The sequence below is a fragment of the Diceros bicornis genome, chromosome X (assembly GCF_020826845.1).
Source record: "Diceros bicornis minor isolate mBicDic1 chromosome X, mDicBic1.mat.cur, whole genome shotgun sequence".
Classification (NCBI taxonomy): domain Eukaryota; kingdom Metazoa; phylum Chordata; class Mammalia; order Perissodactyla; family Rhinocerotidae; genus Diceros; species Diceros bicornis.
In genome coordinates, this window is record NC_080781.1 from 65,546,755 (window position 1) to 65,558,912 (window position 12,158).

Consider the following 12,158-nt stretch of genomic DNA (forward strand, 5'->3'; position numbering starts at 1 on the left):
TCTCCCTCCCTCCCTTTTTTTAACTACTATAAGAAAGAGAGAGGGCCAGCCCCGTGGCTTAGCGGTTAGGTGCGCGCGCTCTGCTGCTGGCGGCCCGGGTTCGGATCCCGAGCGCGCACTGACACACTGCTTCTCCAGCCATGCTGAGGCCGTGTCCCACATACAGCAACTAGAAGGGTATGCAGCTATGACATACAACTATCTACTGGGGCATTGGGGGAAAAAAATAAATAAATCAAAAAAATTAAAAAAAAAAAGAAAGAGAGAAATTACCATCTTCATATACACAGCTTTTCCATATTTTGGATTGGTTTATTTCCTTAGAATAGATTATCAAAAGTAATAGATGTTATGAGTCAAAGATCTTTCTTCCTTCGGCTCAAATTTGGGAGATGGAAAACATAGACATATATATACAATCTTTCAATTTCTCTTCCTCTATTATTAGCAATGCTAAATATTTTTCATGCTTGTTAACTATTTGTTTCCTCTTTTGTGAATTGTCTTTCCATGTCTTTTGCCTACTTATCTGAATATTAGTGTTTTAAAAAATCATTTACAATAAAGATTTTAACCCTTTGTTATATTTGCTGTAACTATTTTTCTTTTGCCACTTTTTATTTTGGTAAAACTTTAGCTGCAAAAGCAATAAAATCTCATTACAGAAATTTTGAAAACTAGAGAAACACATTTTTAAAAATCATCAATAATTCTGCCACGCTAACATAACCACTATTATCATTTCCACTAGTTTTTTTTTCATATGTGTGTGTGTTACAAAGCTGTTATTGAAGTGTGAGTGCAATTTTAAAACCTGCTTTTTTGTTGACACATAAGTATTTTTCTGAAATGCCCTATAGTCTTCACAATCATCATTTAAAATAATAGCATATATTCCATAGAGTGGATTCACTATTTCCTTATTGCTAGACATTCACATTATTTCTAATTTTTTTGTTTTATAAATAACACTGATAAACACCTTCATGCAAATAGTTTTTTCCATATTTTGAATTATTTTCTTAGGAAACATTCTCAGGAGTAGGATTACTAGATAAAAGGGCATTAATACAGGTTGGCTAACAAACTGCTTTCTTAAGGGGTTGAACCAAACCACACTATTACTAGCAAACTGAGTACTATCTTTTTCAATTCTATTAAAAACAGGTTAAAAAGAGGCTACCTAGTTGTTTTAATTTGAATTTCTTTGATTAGTAGTGATGAACACTGTCCCATGTTTTCCAGTTGTACTTAAATTCCTTTGTAAATTATCTCTTCATGTTCTTTGCCCATATTTCTTCTTATACATCATACTGTATGGATTGGCTTAGAAAATACAAACCTAACACACTTTGTCATATTTATGTCAAATATGCCTTTTCAGTCTGTTTAGATTTTAGCTTTAAAATGGTCATAAAACTTTTGAAAGTTATTTTGGTTTTAAAATTTTATACAGTCAAATTTGTTGATCTTATCCTTTGTGAGTTTTTTCTACTACTTCCTAAGCTTAGAAAACCATTCCTCTTTAGAATTCTAGTTTTTTTTAATTTGCTTTTTTATATTGAACTCTTCAATCCAGCTGCCGCTTATTTTAGTTTATTACAAGAGATGAGGGTATAAATGCTACAAGCTGTCACAACATAATTTACTGAACAATCCTCTCCACTCCCATTCACTTGCAACGCATCCTTCATAATAGACTGAATTCTCAGATATAACAGTCTCTTTGGAGAGTGTATTAAAACATCATCTGTCTAATTTTATACCAGCGGTACCAGTGTTTTCATTATTCTAGTTTGGATGTTTAATATCTAATAGCATTAGTCCCTCATTATTTTTCGTTTGCAGAATTTTCTTTGAAAATCACTCTTCTTTAGCTTTCAAATACAATTATTTGCTCTTTTACCTCTAAGATATGAATTTCTTGAGGGCAGAATGGGTTTATTTCCTTAGCATAGATTGCTAAGAATATTACCGGGTCAACAGGTATGAATGTTTTCCCCACTATTTAACACTTATTTCCAAAGTTTTCAAAAAGAATGTGCCAATTTCACTGTAATCATGCCAGCACCTAGATATTTTGAAGTAAAGATTTTTTTTTCACAATTGGTAGGGGAAAAAATATGCCATGCTTCAATTTCTATATCTCTGTTTATTAGTGATAATAAGCATATGCTTGGCATGCAGTAGGTGCTTAATCAATGCATGTTAAATGAATAAATGGCATGTATGAATCTGTACATAAATTTGGGGATGGGGAGGTTTAAACAAATATTGTGGTTATAATAGATAAATGCTGGCTAGATGTAAGTTGGTGGGCTAAATGCCGGTAGTCCATCTGCAGAAAGGTTCTAAAGATGCCAAGAACCCCCTGGAATTTGGACCTGAATTGGGGCAATCTCTAGAGATTCTCTGTTAATTTATATTCACCACAGGCGTGTCTGTTTCCAGGTAGGATCAGCTGAAAGCTGTCTGAAACAGTTAAGATAACGGTGTGTGGGTATGCCCACATCTACACACAGTCCAGGAACAGCCATGATTGGGCTCAAGATAGAGTGTGCTTCCTTTGGCAGCAAAACAGTGATAAGAAGTGGCAGGTATCTGGGTATTCTACTGGAAACTGACCCAGGCCCTTCCAGGCCTTAAGCAGTGAATTTAAATAAATAAGATCCTCCAGTACCACATGTAGAAACTAGATCTGACTTGTAGAACTAGGCATTTTCCATGAAACCACCTACTTTTCTTCTCAACTCGCTAAGCCCAAGAGGGCATACAAATCCTTGGTTCAGAGAAGCTTGTTTTTTCCCCTTTCATCTGTAGCTTGAAGGAGAAAGGGTCATTTTTTTCTCCTAGGGATCACTGTTTTTATTTTGAATTTTTTTAGTAGAGAAAAAGCCAACAAAAGGCAGGTTGTTTCTCTTTGTTTTTAAGGCCATGTAAAACTCATTACTAAACACTGGTTCTCTTTGCTCCATTGCCTCAGTAGTAAATTCTAGTAGTAAACTTTCTCAAGGACTTTCTTGGTCATGAACTCTGTAGATTTGATGAAAAAAATTCCAAGTGATTACCTTAACCTGCATATGCTGAAATTGTGCTCAAGGTTTTATTGTGAAAAATAAAGTGCCATTTTCTTTAGACTCAAGAGCACCAAAGGGTATCAAGGTCATGGCCGATAGGTACAAGCAGCTGGTGAATGATGCATCAGCAGGTACTGCCACTGTTGCTTCATTTCATTTGCACAACACATTGATAAATTCAGAGTTTTAAAAATCCTTCTTCTCCAACATGTATTAAGCATTACAGACATATCAAGCAAGATGCCAAGTGCTGAATAAGGCCCAGCAGTCCTTGTCAGACACAGAGCACAGCTGTTTGAAATACTAACATGAAACTCTGAAAGGACTTTTCCTCTAACACCAAGTAGTACCTAAGAACAGCTATTTCACAAGCCCTTTCTCCTTATGTCACTCTAAGGAGAAGTGACCCTTTGTTGCTACTTTCCTTAGAGATGGCAGCATAAGCCTCCTTCTTTTTGTTTTAAATCTATTCTCATCAATTTTCCACCTATTCAAAAATCTGTTTGCCACTTCTTTCAAGAATTAGCTCTAAAATTCACTTCTTCCAAGACTTCCATGATTAATTTCTCTCTATTGCTAAATCTCTTCAGCTCATACATATATTCAACTAGTACCAAAATTGATGTTGCTCCCTAATTATTCTAGTTTTGTTAATGTTTCTAGAGTACATAAGTCCCTTGAAGACAGAGGAATTTCCAGAAAGCTCAAAAGGGATTTAGAGATTGTTTAATTAGATCCTTTGCCCTGCCCGTTTTCCTGAAGAAGAAACTGAGGCCTAGAGAGGTTAATCTGCCCAAGTCAGTTAGCCAAGTTTGCAGAAAAACCAGGCGTAGAGCTCAGGTGCCCTGACTTTCAATAGTGCGCTTCCACTATATTATGTCATCTTCTTCTATTTCACTTGTATCTCTTCAGAATATATATACACATATATACATACATACATATATATATACACATATATATATACACATATATACATACATACATATATATATACACACATACACACATACACACACACACATACATACACACACACACACACACACACACACAGGTCTCTCAATAAATGCCAGTACAATAAGCATAAAACTTTACATAACTGAGAAACTGACTCAAGGAAAGAGGCAGAAAGCAGAAAGGTCATTTTCTTACTTCTTTGCATGATGCCACCCGCCGGACCAGTTAATTGCTACTTTGCACATTCCATCAATCAGGCATTGGGCAGCTGTGATTGTAGCCCCTCCTACAGCTGCTGCGTAGTCAAATATCCCTTCTGTGGCTGGGCAGTCATAACCTTCAGGTAAACATCAGAAGAGCTTGTTAAAAGATGAATTGGAGAAAGAGATGTGATATTGTGATTTATAATAAAAAATATATATTTGGTCTTTGTCCTGTTTCTGGCACAGAGCTCCCAAAACTCTTCGAATTTCATAAGTGATGAGAGCTATAAAGGTGTCTTTTTTATGTTAATGAGGTGACTTGTGGACCCCACCTAAGGTGGGGGTGGGGTGGGGGGGTGGTTGCCAGTGGAGTCAATCATGTGATTAGAGTTGGAACTTTCAGTCCTACCCCCTGACCTCCTGTGAAGGTAGAGGAGCTGGAGATTGAGTTCAATCACCAATGGCCAATGATTTAATCAACCATGCCTATGTAATGAAGCCTCCGTAAAAACTCAGAAGGACAGGGTCCTGAGAGCTTCTGAGAAGGCAAACACGCGGAGATTTGGGGAGAGTGGCACGCCTGGAGAGGGCATGGAAGATCCGCGTCCCTTTCCATATACCTTGCCTTATGTATCTCTTCCATCTGGCTGTTCCTGAATTAGATCCTTTTACAATTAACTGGTAATCTACTGAGTAAATGGATTTCCTGAGTTCTGTGACCCTCTCTAGCAAATTAATTGAACCCAAGAAGGGGGTCGTGGGAACTTCTGATTTACAGCCAGTTGGGTCAGGAGTACAGGTAACAACCTGGGCTTGCAAATGGTGTCTGAAGTCGAGAGGGGTCTTGTGGGACTGAGCCCCCTACCTGTGGAATCTGATGCTATCTCCAGGAAGTTAGTGTTAGAATTGAGTTGAATTGTAGGACACTCAGCTGTTGTCCTGAGCATTGCTTGGTGGTATGGGGGGAAACCCCCACCACACATTGGAATTGGGTCCAGAACTCTTAGGAGGAATAGGTTGAGGTGTGACAACAACATATCCTACCAAAAAGCTACAGTGCTAACATCAGCTCCAAACGAGAGATAAACATCCCCAATGTTGGGGAAAGAATTTTTTAATGTGTTAGAGGTAGAAAGGCTAAACCTTCAAGATTAACTAGTCACATCTTACAGATGGACAAACCGAGGCCTGAGAGGCTACATGTTTTATCTATGGTTACACAGAGCCAGGCCTGGGACCCAGGTCTCTTGACTGCCTCCCCAGTCCCGTGTTCTACTAAACCATGCTATTTCTCTAGACTATCCTATTGGCTACTTACAGTTTTTAAAAATGCAGCTGTTTAATGAAAAATAAGGTAGAAAACTTAGCCAGAACATAAATCCATACTCAAGTTAAAATATAAGGTCACTGGACAGTTAAATCAGCACACATACAGCCAGACCTGACCTGGGCACTGCTATTAGGGCCTAAGCAACTGAAAGGTTTTCCTTCATATGATCTATCACTCAGTTTTGCTCAACTCATATGGTTTGCTTGTTAAGTGAGATATATACAGCTAAACTAAGAGATTAAGATTGTGCTTAATGCATTAGTTCTTAATTAAAAAGTATTAAAGACCATCATGGAAGTTATAAAAGATTAAGTAGTTACGATCTATGGATGGAGTTTATCTCCCATCATTGCCTGGTAATGACTTTACCTAGCCCATATTCTATGGAGTCCGGATGATCATCATCTCCTTCTTGGCTGACTTTCTGGAGATGCTGCAGATAGGCATCGGTGTGGAAGGTGGCCATTTCCTCCATGGAGGCCACTTTGGGCTTAACTATCCTAATAATAACAGAGAACAACGAGAGGATAGTGAGTCAGACCCAGAGTATGCAAGAAGCTGGAAGCAGGAGCCAGCAGTCTGAACAAAAAATACAACTCCAGCTTCTGGTTCCAGAGGGCTGAAGTAACATGTTCTGTTCCTCTACTGCACTATATAGTTTTCACTTCCTCACATTTATGTAATGACTCCATTAATAAGGGGTGAGAGGATAGATTTTTCCCTTGAGTGTATAGGTAGGTAAAAAAAAGTGAGTAATCATATTTAAGTTAAATAATCAGGTATTGGACAAACTACTCTGCAACTTACAACTTTCATGAAAAAACAGTAGGCAGACATTTTCATGTAAATCAGTTCCTAATTGGGCCATATAATCTTTTCAGCTATATTTTTACTTTAATAGGCAGTTGTATTGTCATGAATTTTGAATTTGGAGTAAGAAAACTGGGTTCCTGTCCTAACTCTGTACTTACCAGCTCTATAACCTCAGCTAAGTTGACTGTTCTGTAGTTCAGTTTCCTCATCTGTAAAGTGGGAAGATCTTATGGGACTTAAGTGAAGATTAAATGATAACATATATGAAAGTGCTTTATGGATAACTATCATTATTATTAATATTAAAGGATAAAAAAATAGGAAACCCAAAACATAAAAGTTTCTATATTTGGTCCCTCACATCTGGCTCTGAGAGGAAGTAGAGAAGGGGCAAACAGGTTGGAATTGGGCTTCATTCAGAAGTTCTCAACCAACTCCTCACAAGAAATGACAAATAGGAGTGACTGAGAGAATACAGGGTGCTAAGACAACAAAAGGACTCGCCACCTCTAACCTCTAGCTGCCTATTCCCCATTTCCTCTTCCTGACTCCGCCACTGCCACTACTGCTCTTGAGCCCTCGCCATTCAAAGGGTGGTCTATGGACCAGCAGCAGCATCACCTGGGAGCTTGTTAGAAAGGCAGAACTTCAGACTCACCTCAGACCTACAGAATCAGAATTTGTATCTTAACAAGGTGATTCATATGCACATTCAAGTTTGGAGAGCAATGACCTAGGACACAGGGAGGCAGTAGTTTTTGTTATGTTTGCTGAATGGGAACAGAACCATGAGTTTCTTGTGAATTAATATGACGATAGAGGCTACTACTATCACCTAGCAGGCCAGAAGAATCCTGTGGCTCAGCCTCAAAAATTAAATACATATAGCCAAAATCCAAGGATTCTTGCTTCTTCTTCAAGAAAACATGTCTACACTCTCAGAGGTGACAAATCTGCCCATTAAAATACAAATTTTAGGGGCTGGCCCCGTGGCTTAGCAGTTAAGTGCACGCGCTCTGCTGCTGGCGGGCCAGGTTCGTATCCCGGGCGCGCACTGATGCACCGCTTCTCTGGCCATGCTAAGGCTGCGTCCCACATACAGCAACTAGAAGGATGTGCAGCTATGACATACAACTATCTACTGGGGTTTTGGGGGGGGGAATAAATTAATTAAAAAAAAGAAACAAACAAAAACAAAACAAAAAAATACAAATTTTACAGTTTCCTGGGCCATGTTTCCCAGCCCCAATAGCTCCCTCCTCTAGCACCCTTTCTCTGATTTAACAAACACTTAGGAAAGCCTCCCTACTTAATAGCAAAGAAATCAGACGGTTTTGCTTTGCTTTGATTTCTTGTTTGTCTTAATTTTTGAAATGTTAAATAACTTTAATGGAAAGCATGTTGTTTTTATGCTTACCAAACATATGAGTTAAAAAATGGTTGAAAAGCATTCCTAAAGAAGATATTCAATAAATAATTTTGTTAATAATAAGGATAAAATTTGAATGCCTATTACAGTACCTTCTGGGAGATAAATGAAGCGTACCACACTAGCCGGCATACACTTATTTGGCCAGAAAACATCATAAATAGTCCTACAAGTGGCAGATTATAATATTTACTCTTATAATGACAAACAGCAAGTTCATTTTTTTTTTTTAAAGAAGCACATAGCTCTGTGCTGTGTTTTGGCCTGGTTGCAGGAGTTTGCTTTGGTCTTGACTTGTCTCTAGGCTCACTCACTAAAGTTTGGTGGTGGTGATGGAGTGTCTAAAAGTCTTAAGTTGAACCCACACTCTCAGATCTGGTTTAGGAAAAAAAACCCAAAAGCCAGAACACTTCCCAGCTGAACACCTTTTTTTCCTATTAGATAAGTTTTAGTACCCAAATGTACTCACCTCAAAATCTCCACAAAGCACCTATCCTTAGGATACTTTCCCTCCCAGCAATAAAGTCCTATTTCTAATGGATCTTAACAGCTTCATGCACCTTTTTCAAATTTTCTTAATTCTTCAAGAGCTTTCACTAGGTTACAGGCAGATTACAAACACTGTGAATCCAAAAAGCTTTAAAAAAAGGACCATTCTCTCCCTAATTAACTCCACTGTAAAGGATATTAAGGCTATGAACACCTAGGTTCAGGGCTCTGTTCACAAAAGATAGCTTACCTCATTTGCTTATGCAGTGCATATGCTTCAATCAAAGAATGTACCATACTGGCCTAAAAACGTCAGCAAAGAAGAAGAAAAAAAAAAGGCAGAAAATAGTCTCTTAAACGTTTAATTCAGAGAAATCTCGTCGACTTCATCTTCCTGAACAAAGGAACTAACTTTTAGCTCCCCTCCCTTCTTTTTACTTAACAGTTACAATGCACTTTAGACAATACAAAGTATCTAAATCACTAAGGCGAACGCTACCGGGCCTTACCCAGGTGATGGAACACTTTTCTCCTTCAGCTTTTTCTCCACGACTTCAGAGCTCTCTTGCAGTAGAGACACCAGCCCTTCAGTGCCATCCCCTCCCCCGCACCCCACCCTGACCTGTCCGTTGGACACTCCGCTGAAAAATGCTGCGCTCTCAGAAACTACAAGGGAACACTTCCTCCATCACCTGGTACAGCTGCCCAAATTTCTGCTGAAGATTTCCCCCAGCCCAGTATCCTCTCCGCTTCCTAATGCCCTTTGGTCCGCCGGCCCCCACCCCCACCCAAAGCCCACGGTTTTTCATCCCAACCTCTCTTACCCGTTTGGGGACTTTGGCCAGGGAGTCGCACATGCTGACATACTCGGGACTGTAGATGTAAACCGGGGGCAGCGACTGCCCACTGTCCGCCGGTTCCTCCGACTCCTCCATCTTCCACTTCCAGCCGTTCCAGAGCCACCGTCCGGATCCGGCTTTTCTCGGACTCAGCCCGAGCTCCGGTTCCTGCTCCTCTGATCGGCCGCAGCGGTGCTCCCTGGTCAACATTCCCTCCTATTTTCGAGATCGCCAGAGACACTGTCCCCACTCTGCATCCAACTGAAGGAATGCATGGGCCTTCCCAGGTCAGAACCCCTTCATTTAGTGCCCACAGTTCAAAAACGCGAGATAGGCAAATATAAAAGCCCAAACAGCTGCCAATTAGGATCGATATTTTACGGCACAAATAAGCACGGTCAAAACTAACCATCCTTGTTGCCCTACGGGGCCATTTGAGATGAGGTCAGACCAGCTTCAGAGCATGCTGGGAGATGTAGTTTCAAGGGGTTTCCGTAGCGGAAGAGCCGGGGCTAATTACTAAAATAGCCGCGAATTTGAGTTGTAGCGCTAGGGAAAAACAAACAAACAAACAAACAAACAAACAAACAAAAAAAGGCAGCCTCAACTCTTTATCAATTGTTTCAATCTGAAAATACACCCACATAACTATTTAAAGACAGATACAATGTAGCCAACAGGAGCCCAGCACTACTTAGCTACATCAGATGGGCTTTTTTGGTGGAGGACTAATTAACGGTACAAACGAGTGAAAGGTTTACAGAGTAAATTCTGTACCGCAACTTTAGATAATTGCTTTTCATCATTAACTATCCGTGTCCAAATAAGAATTAACAATCTCAATAATTTACTCTGGCAAAGCTGATAGCACTATCCCAAGAGCCTGGCTGGTACTCTGGAAATTGCTTGGTAGATTCCAATCAAGCAACGATGTCAAATCACTCCTTGAAAATTCATGTGGTGTAAGGGTGTAAGCAGATACTTTCAGCGATGTTTGGAAACTGCAGCTCCTCTTCCCTCCCTCCTTTTGCTTCTGCAGCTATACAAGGGTTAGGGAAATATTTTAGATTTAGTGTCAGGGTACACACTAAAGAATATCCTGAAGCAGTTTTAGAATTACCATCAATATTTCCAGGCTCCTCCAGCCTTTATGATCTGATGCAAGCTGGCCAATGCCCAAGCCCCCAACTCTCATGTCAACTTGAACTGACCTACTAACAGCCCTCAGACAATACAATATCTTTCTTTCTTTAAAATCTCGCGTGCTTTTTACTCTGTAAACATTTCTTGAGCAGTGTGATATGCACTTGGACATATTATCTCATTTCATCCTTGCAACAGTCCTATGAAGGAGGTTGTAATATATCCATTTTACAGATGCAGTTTAGAGAGAGAAAATAACTGTTAAAGTTACACACTTAACAAGCAGAAAAGCAGGAACTCAAGACCAGTTCTGCCTGACACTAAAGCCTTTGACTATTCCCTTTACTATATAAACCTGATTCCTCCAGGATGACTTTGTGTTAAATCTAACTTTGTTCAACCTTCCATTTAGTATTCCCTCAACACTTAGTATTCTGGAAGGTTTTTTTTTTTTTTTTTTTCTGTGATGTGGTCTTTAACTAGAATGTAAGCTCTTATGCTTCTTTTATATCTTCCCATAGCAACTAGTTCAAAGCTCTGCAATCATTCCAGTCATTTATCAAACATTTATCCGACATTAACTAAGTGTACAGTACAGCTGAGGATTCAATCGTCAAGATGAATTACAATCTGATCTCTGCTCTTAGGGAATTTGCATTCTTGTAGAGATGAAACTAATACACAAGAAACCATATGCAATGCAGAGTCAGATAACGAATGCAGGATGCTTAGATTACTTAATAAATAAGCATTAAGTACTTAATAACTGGTACTTAATAAATGGCAACTAGGATTCTTATTTGGTGGCATTTGAGAGGGTCTTAGTGGATGGACAGGATTTTACTTGGTGAAGATGGGAGCCAGGGGAGGGCATGCTGACTAGAAACAATATAAGCAAAAACAAAAAGGAGAACATTTCTAGTCTAGTTTAGCTAAAGGGGCTGGATCATGAAGAGTTTTGAATGCCAGGCTACTTCCTTTGGGAAATGGGGAGAGAAACAGAAATCTTAAAAAAAAGATTTCTACAGCAGTGATGTGTAGAAAAGATTACCTATTGACAGGCTAGAGGCAGTGAGGGTGCTACAATGGGCCAGATAAGAAGCAATGATGATTTAAAGTAGGGCATGGACAGTGAGAACAGAGAGGGAGAAACACTGCACAGGGTCGGTTCCATAGGACTCCCTTACTACTTGAATATTGGTGAGAGAGAGAAAGATGTACAAAAGTCACTGAAAACTCTTAAATTTAAAATCTGGGTGAAGAGAAGGCTAGTAGTATCACTATAAGGAAGAGGGAAATGAGGAGGAAGAACTCATAGGGTAAAGCAGAATGGACATGAGTCTGATTTAAAAAGTGTTAAAAGTGTTGTTTCATAAATCTATGGGTTAAGCAGGTGCTTAACCCATTTTCTTCCCCCACAGAAAGAAGAGATAGCTAAAGTCATAAGAGTGGCTGAGATAGCCAAGGGAACGTGGCTTTCTTCACTGGGATGTCTAATAGTCATATCTAATTTAACATTTTCAAACCAAACCCCTGATTTCCCCATCCAAGTCTTTTCTGCCCCTTCCCCATCTTTCATAGCTCAGTAAAGATACCAACATCTATCCAGGTACCTAAGCCAGAAACTTGGAGTTATTTGTATTCCCTCCTTTTCCCTCACCTCCAAATCAATCCATCAGCAATTTCCACGAGTTCTGCCTATTTAAGGCATGTCTTAAATACATCCACTTCTCTCCCTCTGCACCGCCACTCCTCCAGTCCTGGCCCCGTTATCTCTCACCTGGACTTTCTGCAATATCTAACTGGTCTCTACTTCCACTTTTGCTGACCTGCAATCCATTCTTTTTGCAGCTGCCAGAATGAGCCTCTAAAAAA

The 12,158-nt window shown here is 39.5% G+C and overlaps 1 protein-coding gene across 6 annotated transcripts in view; it reads right to left on the minus strand.

The window, feature by feature from the left end:
* The window catches only part of HDAC8 (histone deacetylase 8), a 235,979-nt gene extending 226,310 nt beyond the window's left edge, over positions 1–9,669 (minus strand). For 2 of the 6 annotated variants that reach the window (XM_058536186.1, XM_058536187.1), the window contains exons 1-4: positions 9,126–9,658; positions 8,552–8,604; positions 5,940–6,070; positions 4,233–4,374 (exon numbers count right to left, since the gene is read on the minus strand). In XM_058536186.1, coding sequence (XP_058392169.1) covers positions 4,233–4,374; positions 5,940–6,070; positions 8,552–8,604; positions 9,126–9,350 — 551 coding nt within the window. In that variant the 5' untranslated portion in view covers positions 9,351–9,658. Of the gene's footprint in view, positions 1–4,232; positions 4,375–5,939; positions 6,071–8,551; positions 8,605–9,125 lie in introns of all 6 variants that reach the window. The other 4 variants (XM_058536184.1, XM_058536185.1, XM_058536183.1 and 1 more) reach the window with 4 other exon arrangements.
* Between the last annotated feature and the right edge of the window lie 2,489 nt (positions 9,670–12,158).